This window comes from Nestor notabilis, unplaced genomic scaffold, assembly GCF_000696875.1.
Source record: "Nestor notabilis isolate BGI_N333 unplaced genomic scaffold, ASM69687v1 scaffold4836, whole genome shotgun sequence".
Lineage (NCBI taxonomy): Eukaryota > Metazoa > Chordata > Aves > Psittaciformes > Psittacidae > Nestor > Nestor notabilis.
In genome coordinates this window covers 95040-110090 of record NW_009932231.1, presented here as the reverse complement: position 1 = coordinate 110090, position 15051 = coordinate 95040, and the positions used below count along the sequence as shown (strand labels likewise).

Below are 15051 nucleotides of genomic sequence, written 5' to 3'. Positions count from 1 at the left end.
AGGAGGAATGATAGAGCAGCTTTGGTAGGCACCTGGCATCCAGCCAGGGTCACCACAATACATTCAGATGAATAGAGACAGGCATTAGAGAGGTATAGCTCTCATGGAATCAGCACAGAAATCAGTAACTGAGACTCCTGCACAGCTATTCAAATCGGGAGATTTGCCCATCCCTTAGATCACTTCTTACTCCTTTCCCTTACAAAAGCCTGTAACCAAGTAAATGCCATTGCAAGTCTCTTAAAAAACAGTCCCTAACAGAAGTCTTCCAAGTGCTGATCTGAAGAAGCCTAACAGCTACTGCTTTCACATTTGGTATGATGTCCTATAGCACCTGACTCCAGGCAGTAGTTGCCCCTCTTCCAAAACTAAAATCACCAAGAATATAGATCCTGAGATCTAAAATAAACCTGCAGTTAAGCTCAATTAAGCTATCTCCTAAAGTCAGTTTTACAGTCTCTTACTGTGATCGCTGCTTTCCCACCTCACTCAGCTGCAAACAACCCTACCAGTGAGACCCTCCCAGGAGACTGCCCAAGTCAAGGTAAAGAGGAGACTCAGGAGGCCTCAGAAATAGGCTCTCATTAAAGAGTCTGAATATAAATTGGCATCTCACACAGTGCTTTCACAAGCCTCTGCTTGTAAACAGGCTGCTTTGAATACCTTTGAAGAGGTATTGTAACACTGTCACCTCAAGAGCTCTGTGTGGGAAGGCAGAAGGCAAGACTTACCAACAATCAGATCTAGGGGAAAGCAAGCTGTTCATGTGCCCCTCGGGCCTGCCTCCGCTCCCTGAACCTAGATGAGCAGTGCTGCCAGGGTTTCTCTTGCTTCAGCCTGCTGGCCCTGATGCTAGACCAGGGAAAGCTCCCACTGATTTTAGGGACAAGTGAGCTGTCCTCCAGCTGTGGCTTGAAACTGTGGCTTCGGGGAGGAGCGTATCAGGGAGTGTGGGAAGTGAGAGACTGAGTAACACCAGGAATTCTTAAAAAATGGTAAAGAATTGCTTTCAGTCTTTTAGTGTCTGGCTTCAGTGAAAGAGGTGTGTTGCGTGTATCCTACACTCAAAGACAGATAAGTCCACTTCAAAATCGGAGCAGGAAACCCAGCGTGCACATCCTTTCCCTCCACTGACCCCCAGTGAGCTACTTCCGCATGAGCAGAGAGAACTAAACCTAGGAGTGGGGAGGGCTCAGCAGCTGGCAGCAGACTGTCCAGAAGCGATGATCACAGACAAAAATAACCTTAAAAGATCTTTCCAAATATAGCCCTAATTATTGGTGCTGTATCAGTTTCATTTCACGCTGTGCCTGGCAGTGTCTCTCTCTGGTTCCCTTTAAGAGACCACCACCAAGTCCTGAGGCACCAGGGCCTTTCTCTAGAAAGGGAGAACTGAGGAAACATTTCAGTGTCATGATAGACAAAGGATGGAGAATTCTTGCTCTCAAATGTTTAACCTTGAATGCTCCCTAGTTAGTCATAAGCAGGGTGAGCTAAGCAGGGCCTGATGAAACTCACAGGACACAGCTGTTTCGAGGCACTGCTGTGCACACTGTAAAACCACCCTGAAAGCTCTAAGTTTGGGCATGAAGACAGGAGTTATTGGTAGTAAAACCTCATCCCATGCACCTGGAAGTGTTCAGTCTTACAGGACTAATTGGAGACAGCTGGAACCAAGGTGTAACAACCTGATTCAAAGTTTCAGTGGGTGGTAGCTTCTGACATGGAAAAAAACAGGGAGGGAGAGTGGGATATGGAAGGTCTGATTTTCTTCCATTTTGTGTCTGAGATATTTTTACTTTCTTTACCCCATGCAGTGTCTGTGGTATCTCAAAAAAAGCACAAAGCTGTTGTCAGAATGTATCAACTGACTGCTTAGAGGTGCTAAGTATGCCACAGGTGCAGGGCCAGGGGGGTTAGGAACTGAGAAATCCCCATACTTGCTTTTGAGCTATCTAGGGAATTCATAAGACCTTCTAGCCAAAATGTGCCATGTACTGCTTTCTAGCAACTGAAGACAAATCTCAGTAACTTCAGAGGAAGACAAAGTCAGAACTAGGCTGGTTTTTTGACACGTGGCTGCAGTACCTACAAACTGAGCAATCTCTTCCTCTGTGGACAAGGATCAGAGCCATACTGGGTCAGGGAAGTGTGATCCCCAGTGCCAGTCCCAGTAAGTGCACTTGCCCTGGAAAGCAGCAGGGTGTAAACTACACCCAGACATGAAATCCAGTGTTAACTCAACCTGGAGGGAGGCACACAGAAAAGATCACAGTGGCTGCAAAACTGATCTACCACAGATGATCAGCTTGCAGCTGCAAGTTGTAGGGACGATAAGCAGACAATCCTACTTGTTGAGTTGAACCACACCTTGGTCTTGGATGTGATGCTAATATTGCTCTTGTACAGGGTCATTGTTGGGTAGGGGTTGCTGATGAAAGCACAGTTCATGGCACAGTAGTTGCCACGACTCATGCTGTGATTCTTCAATGGGGCGATGAAACAAGGAAGCAGAGATCTTCCTGGAATACTCCACCTTAAAGCCAAAACACTCTGCTGAGGATGGAGTCACTGTGGGATGCTTTGCACTGTTGCACACGCAAACGCAAAGCCAGCACCATCAAGACAGAGTCTTCTGCACAAGTACAAATCCAAAGAACTTGGGTATGACATTTCATGACCTGGGCCTTATTTCCCACCAGGAAAAACTCAGGGAAATGACTTCATTCAGGGAAGAACAAACAATATACCACATTACTCTTAGCATCTGACCAGCATACCTATATCAACATGTAAACAAATACAAACTGAAAAACAAGAGCAGAAGAAATCAGAAATCTCATTTTCCCTTTAATCTATGCAACTATGTGAGCAAGCAATTAATTTCTTTGTTTCTTGGTCTGTAAATAAGGTATCATGTTTTTGCTCCATAGGGATGTATTGATGCCTTCTCTCACTAATGCCTTTAAATTGTAAAGTGCTTTTGGATATTTGGCTCCCAAGGCACTTTAGAAATGCATTATTAAATTACACCCAATTACAAACCAAAGTAGGTGATCTTGTAAAAGAAGGGATATTGCTCTGCTGGTGTCACTCTGAGGCATTAACAGTCTACAGAATGCCCTGAGGGCATCAAGGGGAAGTGAGTGTGCAATTTAATTTCCAGTGTCCACTGCAAAACTTCCACTTCCAGCCTGTATTTAAACACATTTCCTGAAGTCCTTATTATCTCCTTTTGCACTGGAATTGGAGACCCTTTAGGTAAATCCCTGGATCCTAAATGTAGCAATGTATAGCAAATTCTTCTAGAGGCCTCCTTCTCAGAAAACAACTTATCTCCTCCTTACCTTTCAGAGCTTTTCTACCATCTCTGAGGTTTGTGCAAATAAACCATGTGATTTGCCATTTATAATGAAGAATAGGAAATCAGTTCTCATCTGCTTCTGTCCTGCTGTCCTGCCTAAAGACAGGCAGGCTGTTGTCAAAGGAATATTCAAGGGAGTGCACTGCAAGGTACAAACAACCCAGGTTTGTTTTGTTGTCCTCCATTTACTATTCTCCTATACTTGCCTACATACAAAGAAGTTACTGGATTTATTTCAGACACTGTAAAATTCAGGCCTGGAGTACTTCTCTACACAAGAACACAACTATAGCCACGTAACTGGAAGTGCCCTTTCTCAGATGCACATGTAGCTGAAGTAACATAACTATGGTCTAGTTATGTTTGTCAAGGAAGACTGACTGTTAAATACAAATACACCGTTTGACATCTGATTACTCACCTTAAGGTACTACTTATTCTGTTACTTTACTGTATTGCCCATTATTCTTAATGGTATTAGAAGACTTGTAGCAGCATGTGGATAGGCTTCTAAAGAAATGTATGCATTGTCTGATAACATGTATTAATATCTAGTTTGTTTCATTCTACTATATTATAACAGGCATAGGCCAAGCAAAAAAATTTGGCTTGGATCTCATTATTCGGAGTAACTGCATTCTGCTTTGCCCCCCAGGGCAGCAGAAGGATCACTTACTGTTTTGATTTGATGAGCTGGGGCACGTTCACGTTTTTTGGGAAGTACTGCTCGTAAGACATCGTTATTATTTACTAGGCCTGAGCAGGGAGTGGCCGAACAAAGGAGGTGTTTACCTGATGGGATAACCTCTGAGTGTTTAATTTAATGTGCTTTTCAGGACTTCCTATAGCTTCTGGCCCAGAAAGACTGTCACGCAGCATCCTACGTGTGACGGATTTGTTTGCTTTTTATTTAGGAAACAATTCTAAGTTTGAAGGGAAATATGCTAGAAGACAAAAGACTTGTAACGCCAATCTTCAGTTATATTAAGATATGACAATATCACCTTCTCTGTACATGGATGGCCCCTTGAATTTTAAACAGCATCTGTATGAACTGCTACGTAATGTGCTACACATACATGTAGTAAAAGGAAGCCTGAAGAGATTACCACAAACGGATAGGACAGGCCAGGAGGTATTCTTGCATCTATTCCCTAGGTGGGGACTTGAGGTGCAGAATAGTTTAGTGATATACCTAAGGCCACAGAGGGACCCTGAGCAAGTCCAGTGTCTTATGTACAAGAGAACCTATCTTCCTCCAGTGCTGTCGTGATTTTTTATGCTTACCTCTGTCTTTTGAGATGTACCACTGCTCCTGTGAATCTAGAGGGTCAGTGTTCCCCTTGTCATTGCAGACAATGACTCAGAAGAAGTATTTCCTCCCTGGGACCAGGCCTGTGACAGTGTACTTATTGCTGTAGACCTTCTCTGCGGCTGTGAACCATGTGGCAGAACTGACGCCACATTTCAGGACACAATAATCTGTCTGCTAGTTGTCTTCTACCTCTGAGTTACGATTTAGGATCACAGCATTTGGGATTTCTTCAACCAGCTGCACATCAATGGGCGGTCAGGGGAAATCTAAGAATTAATGAGCACATTTAAGTATTGGTTTCTTCTGTTTGGGACCCTCCCTCTGTACTTTTCTGAGGCAAAAAGTTTTCACTTCAGCTCCTCCCTTCCATAGTCCCTGTGTGTCTATGAAAATATTTCTTTCCTTGATTTCTTCTAGCCTGAGCAACCCGAGGACCAATTTTCCCTGTGCATGTAGTTCCCTTCTCATGAAAAAAATAAGTCTATTAGTTTTGAAAAACACTCTCTGAAGAGCAGACAAGTACAAAATACACTGCAAAGGTCCCGAACCCCCAGCAAATAATTACAGTAACAGGAGTCGCTATAAGGAGCAAGTCAGCCTGCCTCCACTTGGCTGTCACAGGCCCACTTGCAATGGAAATGTGTCACCAGACTGCTGAGGGGACAGACACTGTTGTGTTAGTGCTGCTAGGGGGATTCGCCCAATCTAATAATGGCATGAAAAACAAGGCAGCATTTGGTGATGCCTGGAGCAACAACTGCTTCACCATTTCCCTCCACATGGGACAGAGTGACCAAAGCCCTAGAAGTACCTTCCTTACCCCTCAGCACTGAACCACAGTGCTTGGCTCAGCTAACTGGCTCTGAGCTAGTGTGAAGATGGTACTTAGGAAACATAGTGATGAGGTAGGAAAATACTTTCTGACCAGGAAGTCTTTCTCCCCTTGAGTGGAAACGTTCTGGATTACTCCTGTGGCTTTTTTTAGGTAAGGTGTGTGTATGATTGGGATATTTTTTTTTTCTTTCTCCAAGGGAAAACCCAACCTTCCCAACTCCAGTTTTGATGGAGAAATTATGTGAAGTTTCTGTCAGGAGGAGAATACCTCTTGTGAGTACCCAGAGGTGACAGAGATGATCAAGTTTGCTTTATACTGTACCTGCAACTTGCATTTGAATGTCATAAAGGGATTCTCCATAACTGTTCTTGAGGATAATCTGGTACAGGTCAGAAACAAATCGCTTGATGTTGTGAATAAGGGTTGAGAATGGTTCTTGTGCTCCTTATTGCTCGTATGCCTCTTTTTTGCCACATCACTGGTGGTGGTGGTGAGTCCTAGCCATGACAAACATACAGCTATAGCGTTCTGCTTCCTGGCTTGGGAGGCAACAGAAACAAGCTACATCTTTGAGCACAAAAGAGGTATTTGTGTCTACAGGAGCCACTTGTACATGATCAGCCCGATAGAAAAATATTTCAAGGACAACAATCCTAGAAATTTCTTCAAGCTGTAAAGGTTTTGCACTCAGCACAGAGCTGGATTAGCTTGGGAGATGCCACATAAACCTTATACTACAGTTCATTAGTTTGATCATCTTGAAAGCTGAGGGAAAACAGCTGGTGTGAATACAGATAAACTTGTACAGTTTAGACTAAGAGATACATTCTTACACTGGGTCTGATTCTGCAAAGTACTGTAGAGCCTCAGCTCATGCAGTAGTCTAGGCTTAAAAAAAAGGAAAGCACAGAAATTGCCCTTAGCCTCTACAGAAATGAGATCAACATCCGTGCTAATAGAAATTGTACCTCAGAAAGGACAACGCTGGGACACTGAGCATTGTCTTTACAACCCAGTGACTCCCCTAGGACACTCTAGGTTTACTCAAGAATGATTTCACTTCAGTTAGCATTAACTGTAGTTGCATGCTCAAAAAACGCATGGTGCTGTCCCAGCACCAACCACCATGTGGCTCTTCAGCCTCGCAGTCATGTCAAACCTATGAGGTGGATAAAATGAAAACAAAGAGAGACAAATTAAAAATTAAAAGAGTAAAGGATTGTACAGAAAAGTAAAGCAGTTCTTCAAACTGCTGAGTCATGCCTGGAGACGGGAAGAAGAAACCTTCAAACTGTTTCAGCAGAAGGCACTTAGTGTAAGGGTTGCAATGTTGCCAGCTCTTTTCCTAGTATCACCTGGATGTGACTTCTGAGACTTCCTCAGACAAGCCCAATTGTCCTTTTACTGTATAGGAATCAATGCTATGTAATGTGACTTGTGAATCTTTTCTTGCTGGTGTCATTGCTACCGAGGGCAGTCAGCACCATGCTTTGTTACCGGGACTGTTTTAGACATAAAAAACTCTGAATTTCCTAATTAATAATTAAGCAATTGTAAGTACTAACCAATAAAAATTTAAATACTTTGCTACCTCAAGAAGTAAGCTATGGCAGGTCATGATACAGTCATTCTCAAGACAAAACTAGTGTCTTTGAAGCATGACCTCTGATAATATTATTTCAGCTTTAGCACGCTGGCACCTGACTGCTCATCCCACTCAAACCAAGGGCCTGAAAGAATTATAATCCTGTCTCAGCACCATCGTATTTTCAACAAACTCCATTTCAAACATGATGGTTTATTTGCTGTAGCACCTACCCTCCTAACCCATACTCAGACTACAGTATCCATGACAGGAATCAGAGAATCATCCAACAGTGACCTCTGTAATCACACGTGAGATGTGATGTGAAAGGTCAGATGGTGGGAGAAACAACTGCTGTTACACCTGACATACTTACTCAGGGAACAGCTCAGCAAGAAGGATGGCAGATGATTTTAATCTGGCACAAGCACAGGTTGTTCTCTTCTCCATCTTCCCTCAGCACCTCTGAAAACTCAGCAAAAAGCAGCAGATCTGGGATGCTGAATGTTCTTTCATGCAAGATTAATTTGATAACTCTTTATAAAACGTAGTATATAATAAGAAAGTAACTGCTGATAGATGGGAGTTCCAGCTGCATGGATACTGCAGGTCTCACCTGCAGGTGGCATTGCTAGAATTCCTTCCTGTAACTCCACTGCTTCTCCCATACCAGCTTCATTCAAAGATTGGGTTCAGAAGCAGTATTTGTTTCTCCTACAAGCCTTCCACAGTATAAGTAGTACTAGAGATGGGGATCTTGGTGCATTTTGTCCATTTCTTGCTGTCCTCAACTCACATCTCTAGTACGTACCCCAACATCACATCTTCCTGGTCTGGCTCCTGACAGGCTAAGGAAATGCCGGAGTTGGAAAAATCCACCATCTTTGGCAGTCCTGGAGGCACTGTGACAGCAGGAGGGCTGTAACACACTACTCTGCCTGCAGGCCTATGGTTGCATATGTGAATACAGAGCTGTTCCTATTTCAAGATGCCGAACCTGCAAGGTTTTAGGGTAAAAGGAGCCCTAGTAAACACAGCAAATTCTGTTCAAGAAAACAATGCAGTTCCTAACATGGCACATGCTGTAGGACTCTGTTCCAAGGTTGGCCATTTAAGAAAAATCCTCACAACATTTGACACAGGAGCATCTGATTTTAGCGTGGAAAGGGTCTCTTCTATGAGCACTGAACACCACACATTCTCCACATGTGTTTGGGAGAGGTGTCTAGCATTAAAGTTTCACTTCTGTCTCTTCCTAGCTGACTGGTAAGCTCTGCATTACATTTCCTATAACCTGCCTTCTATGGCTTTGAGTTCCTTGTTTAATAAATCCCTCTTACAGTCCTGTGTAAAGTGGCCTGGTGCTATCTGGACTGCTTGGGTTAGTGAATTTGCTTACTGGCTTGCAAGATCCTTGTTAATATCCTTCAAGTTCATTTGCCAAAGATAACAGTAACAGCCAACTAATAGTCATTTTTGAAAATACAGATCTTGCTTTTTGCTCTTTAGTCCACCTTGCAGCAATCTAGTTAGATCTCCATAATATGCAAGAAGAAAAGATAGCATATCAAAAAATATCTGTATGCTTTTAATCAAATGAATAGTGGGTTGTGAATGCAAATCCACGTTCTGCTCTAAAAGTCTCAGCTAAAACATGACACTCCCTCACCCCAAACCAAAAAAGTAAACCAGTACAGCATGCCATGACAAAAACATGATGCTAATTGCTTTCATACAGAACACTCAAATGAGCACATGGGGTCATAAGGAACATGGTGCATATAGACAGCACATATCCTCCTAGGCCTAATGTGAGGTAATCCAAGTCTTCAACTGGGAGATGAATCTTACCTCCAGGCTTTAAACTGGTTTTGTGTGTCTTCTGATGCAAAGGGACTGAATCCCTTTCCCATCTGAATAACTGTTTAACCTCAAGGCTCTTGTCTACTGCATAAAATTCTCTCATTTTTTAGCTATATCAGCTTCCACACTTGGACAGGTGCTTTGTTTGGTTTTCCTACATTATTTGCAGCTACTAAGGCCCACCCCTGTATCTATTACAAGATTCTTGAATTCTAAAAATACTAATACTTTTATTTGAATCCCATATTCAAATAAAAGAATGCAACCAACTTTCATAAATTCTGCAAGTTTTCTCTTCTTTGAAAAGAGGTGATGGGGGACTGATGAAAGAGCATAGCAAGATGTAAGTTTCTTTGTCATATATTAGGGCCTTTGCCATCCTGCATGTGAATATTAAGTACTAAAGGTATCTGCACCTCAGAGCACCTTTATCATGTCAATCTCTGCTGTTTGCATATACTCAATTCCCCCCAGGTAGGAATCTCTTACCACATTCTTGTATTAATAGTTACATATTTTAAATGAATAATATCATACTTCCAGGCATTTATAATTACATTTATCGCCAACAGTATTAAGGCCTTCCTTAATCTTTAGTTAAGGTATAAACACAATATAGTCCACATTGAGCCAGGCTGGATTGCCACAGTCCCTCAGACTTCAGTTGTAAATGCATAGACCTGGTCATGGTGTACGTGTTTAGGAAAGCAAGACATTAAATAGCTAGACAAACATACTGATGACTTCCTTTGCAATAGGAGGTGGAGGGCATGCTGAGAAGTCCAGGGTCTGCACAGTTCACAGCTATCACACACAGCTCATTCTGTATCCTCCAGAAAACCATCCTCTTTGAATGTGGCATCTAGAGACACACATCGCAATTACAAACCTCTCTAATCACCCATAAAAGCATTCCCAGTGGTCATTAATCTTATTATTTTTTAATTGCTCTTGGACTAAGATAAACCAAGAAGAAATTTCAGCTCACAGACTTCTGGAGAACAATACAAATTTCAGGGGTTTAGGAAGCCCCTTAACTAGGTCTAACCTTCACTTCTCCGGTGGCCTGCACCATTTTCGTATCTCTCTCCCCAAGGAAGAGACGGAAATCTGATACATATAATAAGAGGAAAAATGTATAATTTGCTTTCCACTAGATTATGGTCTATAGCCTGGTGTAATCATACATGCTGAGGAAAAACATTTTCATGTCTTGCTCCACTGAGCTCAGTGGGACTTCCCATGATGAAAAAACTCAATAGAGTGGCCAAGACTTCAACCAAGGTTAAACCTTCATTCAACTGAAAAAAAACAAACACAACCAAACCTAAAAAACCCCCTCAGGATAGAAAGGATAAAATCCCCTTGAATAATTTATCTTAAAAAGTGTTTCCATTATTTACCATGAATAATGTTGGTGTCTTAAGGAGGATATTTTTGGATAGTGTGATTGATTGTAATTTAATATTAAATGCCAATGTTTTGAATGAGACAGAGAAAGAATCCAAGAAAGAACCAAAATATTAACAGAAAAGGAAAAGAAAAAGTCTTGCTAGTCAGATGCTGCTGCCGATAGGAACAATCCCTTGTGTTATACAAGCTGTGCTAAGCATGGATCATATGGTTGCTATCTGATGAACTGTGGTGGGTTCACCCTGGCTGAATGCCAGATGCCTACCAAAGCTGCTCTATCATTCCTCCTCCTCAAATGGACAGGGGCTTGTGGGTCAAGATAAGGACAGGGAGAGATCACTCACCAATTACTCTCGTGGGCAAAGCAGACTCGACTTGGAGAAATTGGTTCAATTTCTTACCAGAGTAGGATAATGAGTAATAAAACCAAATCTTAAATACACCTTCTAGCACCCCTCTCTTCTTCCCAGGCTCAGATTTACTCCCAAACTCTCTGTCTGCTCTCCTTCAGCAGTGCAGGAGGACAGGGAATGGTGGTTGTGCTTAGTTCACCACATGTTGTCTCTGCTATTCCTTCCTCCTCAGAGAAGAATCATAGAATCACAGAATTCCTTGGACTCTTCCCCTGCTCCAGCATGGGGTCCCTCCCACAGGAGAGAGTCCTCCACAAACATCTCCAACGTGGGTCCTTCCTACAGGCTACAGTTCTTCATGAACTGCTCCAGTGTGAGTGCCCTCCATGGGGTGCAGTCCTTCAGGAGCAGACTGCTCCAGCGTGGGTCCCCACAGGGTCACAAGTGCTGCCAGCAAAACTGCTCCAGCGCAGGCTCCTCTCTCCATGGGTCCCCATGTCCTGCCAGGAGCCTGCTCCAGTGTCTCAAGCACATCCTCCCCCTCCGTCTTCACTGACCTTGGTGTCTACAGAGTTGCTTCACATATTCTCACTCCTCTCCTCTGGCTGCTCTTGCACAGCAGGTTTTTTCCTCTTCTTAACTATGTTATTCCAGAGGCGCTACCACCGTTGCTGATCAGCTCAGCCTTGGCCAGCAGTGGGTCCCTCTTGGACATAAGGGGAGCTTCTAGCAGCTTCTCACAGAAGCCACCCCTATAGCCTATCCTGCTACCAAAACGTTGCCATGCAAACCTAATACATGGGTACAACAAAATCAGTAACTTGTTTAATTCAGTTCTGGTCTAAGTCAGGGAAAAGCAGTCAAATTTACATAGGAAGAAACGTAAGATACATACGCTTGAAATTAGGCACCCAAATCCATAGATGTGACTTTCACAGCTGCTGAGTGTTTGGCCCGCTCATTGTCACTAATGGGTATCAAGCCATAGCTATTTGAGGGCCGAAAATCTCATTTTGGACAGTGTATGTCAAAATGTGTACCTTGCTGGATGTCAGGATTAAATTTTCCTTGATTAATCAATACTTCACTTCTCATTGAAAGCTTATCTAACTTTCCTTCTGTCTACATAAAACAGATAGTAACCTTGCTCTGACCTTGGACTGGCTCTTTGGTGATGGGGAAACAAAGATTGCTGCCCTTCTTCTTTTTTTTCTATGATGTAACCTTTCACTGGGGAGCCTCCATCCAGGGCTGGGGAGTTCCAGGTGATGGTGACAGATTCTTTCCTGACATCTACAACTTGAGGCTGAGACACCTGTCTCAGAGGCTCTACAAAAAGAAGAAAATCAAATTAGCATAGTACAATCAGAATTCATTAACTCCAAATTGTGACGTGTTATGTGTATCTGTGGAAGTATCTATGTATGTATATATACCAAGAAGTCAAGAAGGGTGACTTGCATGTCTTGGTCTATCCATGGCCACAACATTTTTCTAAACACTGTTTCTTTGCCTTTATCATTTCAAATGCTGAAACATTTTAATTCTTGCAGTTACTCCAAAATTAGCCCTTTCTGCAATGCATTACAGAGCAGTTCAGAAATGCCTTCTCTAATCCATAGGAAGTTTGGACAGAAATGCAATGTTTTAGGTGAAAAATTATATATATTACTTCAAGTCAGTAATTTTAACAGGCCAGACTTGCTTTTGCACTGTATCTTCTGTGCTACATTCTGGCCTTGGGGAAAGGGGACTGCAAATCTCCTTTCACTAGGGATTCCAGTCCAAAAAGGAAAAATAGGAACAAGAGGTACCTGAACTATAACTCCCAGAAGATAGTTCAGCAGCGTTTTCTAACCAAGATAGTTTTTTGTTGACATTTTCTTTTTTGACATGAAACAAAATGTTTCTGAGCATTCTCTTTTAAATTATCTTCTCCCTTCCCCCACAATATTTTCCAGAGAAAGACACTTTTCATTTCTGCTGTACTCTACTAAGCTCACAGAATTGACGCTAAAACAGTGTGTCAGTCAGTCCTCTCTTGTGGCCAGTCCCTGCTGAGGGGGGTCTGAGCGCACAAACACCTGCAAGTGAAAGGACCTGGCTATTTCTATGATCCTGGTTATCAGTCCTTGAAATCTTGTCCCCTGAAGCACAGGGGACAGTGCTCTTTTGGGGACTGGAAAGAAGGAAAAGGGAAAAAACTATGGGAAACAGCACTGTGAAACCCCATTAAAAACCAGCTGGCTAATAGATTCTCCAGAAAAAGTTTCTTCTGTTTTGAGGGGCTCAATGAGGCCCTCAGAGTTGATGGTACGTATTCTGAATACGTACTTTCCCTTCCTTCACCTTTTCCATGGCAAATGTGGTATAGTTGCTCTCCACCACCCCTACTTCGATCCACAATTTTCCCTCCAGCCATCTTCCTCTCCATGATGAAGTGAGTCACCTGCTTTCCTCCGTCGCCTTTGGGCGCTTTCCATCTCATTTCACATTTTCCCCATGTGTTGCAGGAACTCTGCTTTTCCCCATGGGGGTTTTGGTTTGTCTGCAGTGTGAGCAGCTGACCAGAGTGACATGGGGTGAGCTATTATTTAGAAGGTCATATTCTCTGATGGTGAATCATGGTAGATTCACATGGTAAATCAGTGTAGATTACAACCAAACTAAACTGATTTGAATAACTTGATTTGATAACTCAGTCTCTGCACTACTGTAAGATTTCTAAAAAGAAAGTCTGAATTACAGTGTGTGTAACCAAATATATCTACCAGTGATTGGCCTGTTATAAAATGATTAATTTAGGACTTACCAGTGAAGCTGAGGTAAGGGTTGTCAGAAGCCAAGCCACAGTGATTTTTCAAATTCAGAATAATAGCTGCAATGTCTTCTGGTTTTGATTTTAACACAGTCACTGGCTTTCTCCTTCACCACTTGCTCTTCCTCTGTCACCTCAGTCCCATCGTTGAACCATGTGACTTTGGGTATTGGCTTTGCCTTGAAAGGCACCTTGATGCTTGCTGTATGCTAGTCTTCACGGTAAGGCTGTGTGCAGTAAAAGCTTGAGGACAAATTCTTCGATAACAGGAGAATCTGGAAAGAAAAGCAGACATTTGAAATCTGGAGCTGCAAATACAGCCTAACATCTTTCCTGTGTCTGTGAGTTCCTAGAAAAGGTTGTCTAAAGTTGGGCCCTTCATATACAGTAAAAACATGAAGGAGTACGAGTTCTGTATTTCGTGAAACTATTTGGGGACACTCAAAATCTTCAGTATGTTTTGCCTCAATTAATTAAGTTCTGTTTCTTGTACAGGGAGCTGGCTGCCCTCCTTTAGTTGTTCAGCTCAGCAGAGCACGAGGGACCTCTCGGAAACAGCAAGCCCCAAAGCTCCTCACTTCCCTAGTGCCCGGAGTTTTGACTCCAGGCAGTTTCTCAGTTTTGCAAGGCACAAGAAGCAGTCCTTTGTGCTGTTATTCCCTAAGGCCACACTGGGATATATATCTATGCTCATCATAAAGACAGTAGAGTCAAAGTTAAGTAACGCTTGTGAAGAAAATGCTCCCTCATGCATTAGAGTAATACAGGAAAATGCTAAGAACATTCTGCTAACAATAAAGAAAAACAACTAGCTTCCTAAACATAATTCGGATTTTTCCTTTTATTTTTGTTATACAACCTGTATGTTTAGAAATTACAATCTTCTACTGAAAGTCATGAAAGGCATTGAAAAATACCTTTGAATGCAGGAAAATTAACACTCCCTCTATTGAGGCTTTGCTGTGGATGGGTTTTTACTGCAACACAGGTATGATAAATATTCAGTGCTGCAGATACGGCATCCTTACTGCTGTGTTTGTCCCGCTGTCTGGGCAGAGGTATCTATCCACCTTGCCTTTACCGAGCAGACAGAAAGAGGCTTATTTCCATGCTGCAGACGAGTCTGAAAGTCCATCTGGCGCCATCTGGCTGCCAAGAGCTGAGTAATACACATATTTATATATTTCTAGATGTAATTTCAGAAAAGGCGTTTTTCTTGTTGCTCAAGACATTTGAAGCAAAGGCTCGGGCCAAAATTCTTGATCACTGACTTATAAACACAGAAACCTATGCTTAGTCACTTAAAATCAACCAGTACGACTGTTCAGTTTTCTCCCCTTGTGGAACAAAGCAGCAGAAAGAAGAGGTTTTGCTCATGCACATAGATAAGCAAGTAAAATGGTACAGGCCCAGGTAAGGAGACCTGGTGAAGCACTGATTCGGCATGTATTTGTGTACACCTGGTAAAAAGCAGTAAAGGAGATGGGGTGGCTACCTCTAATGAC

General features: G+C 42.6%; 1 protein-coding gene across 1 annotated transcript; it reads right to left on the bottom strand.

Moving 5' to 3' along the window:
* Positions 1-9699: 9699 nt before the first annotated feature.
* On the bottom strand, positions 9700-13307 carry IGSF22 (immunoglobulin superfamily, member 22; the record flags this gene model as incomplete). The annotated part of the gene is given in 8 exon segments (XM_010016261.1): positions 9700-9783; positions 9785-9809; positions 11862-11937; positions 11939-12057; positions 12977-13062; positions 13064-13140; positions 13142-13223; positions 13225-13307. Coding segments are annotated over 8 exon segments (632 nt in total), but the record flags the coding sequence as incomplete, so codon positions are not given.
* Between the last annotated feature and the right edge of the window lie 1744 nt (positions 13308-15051).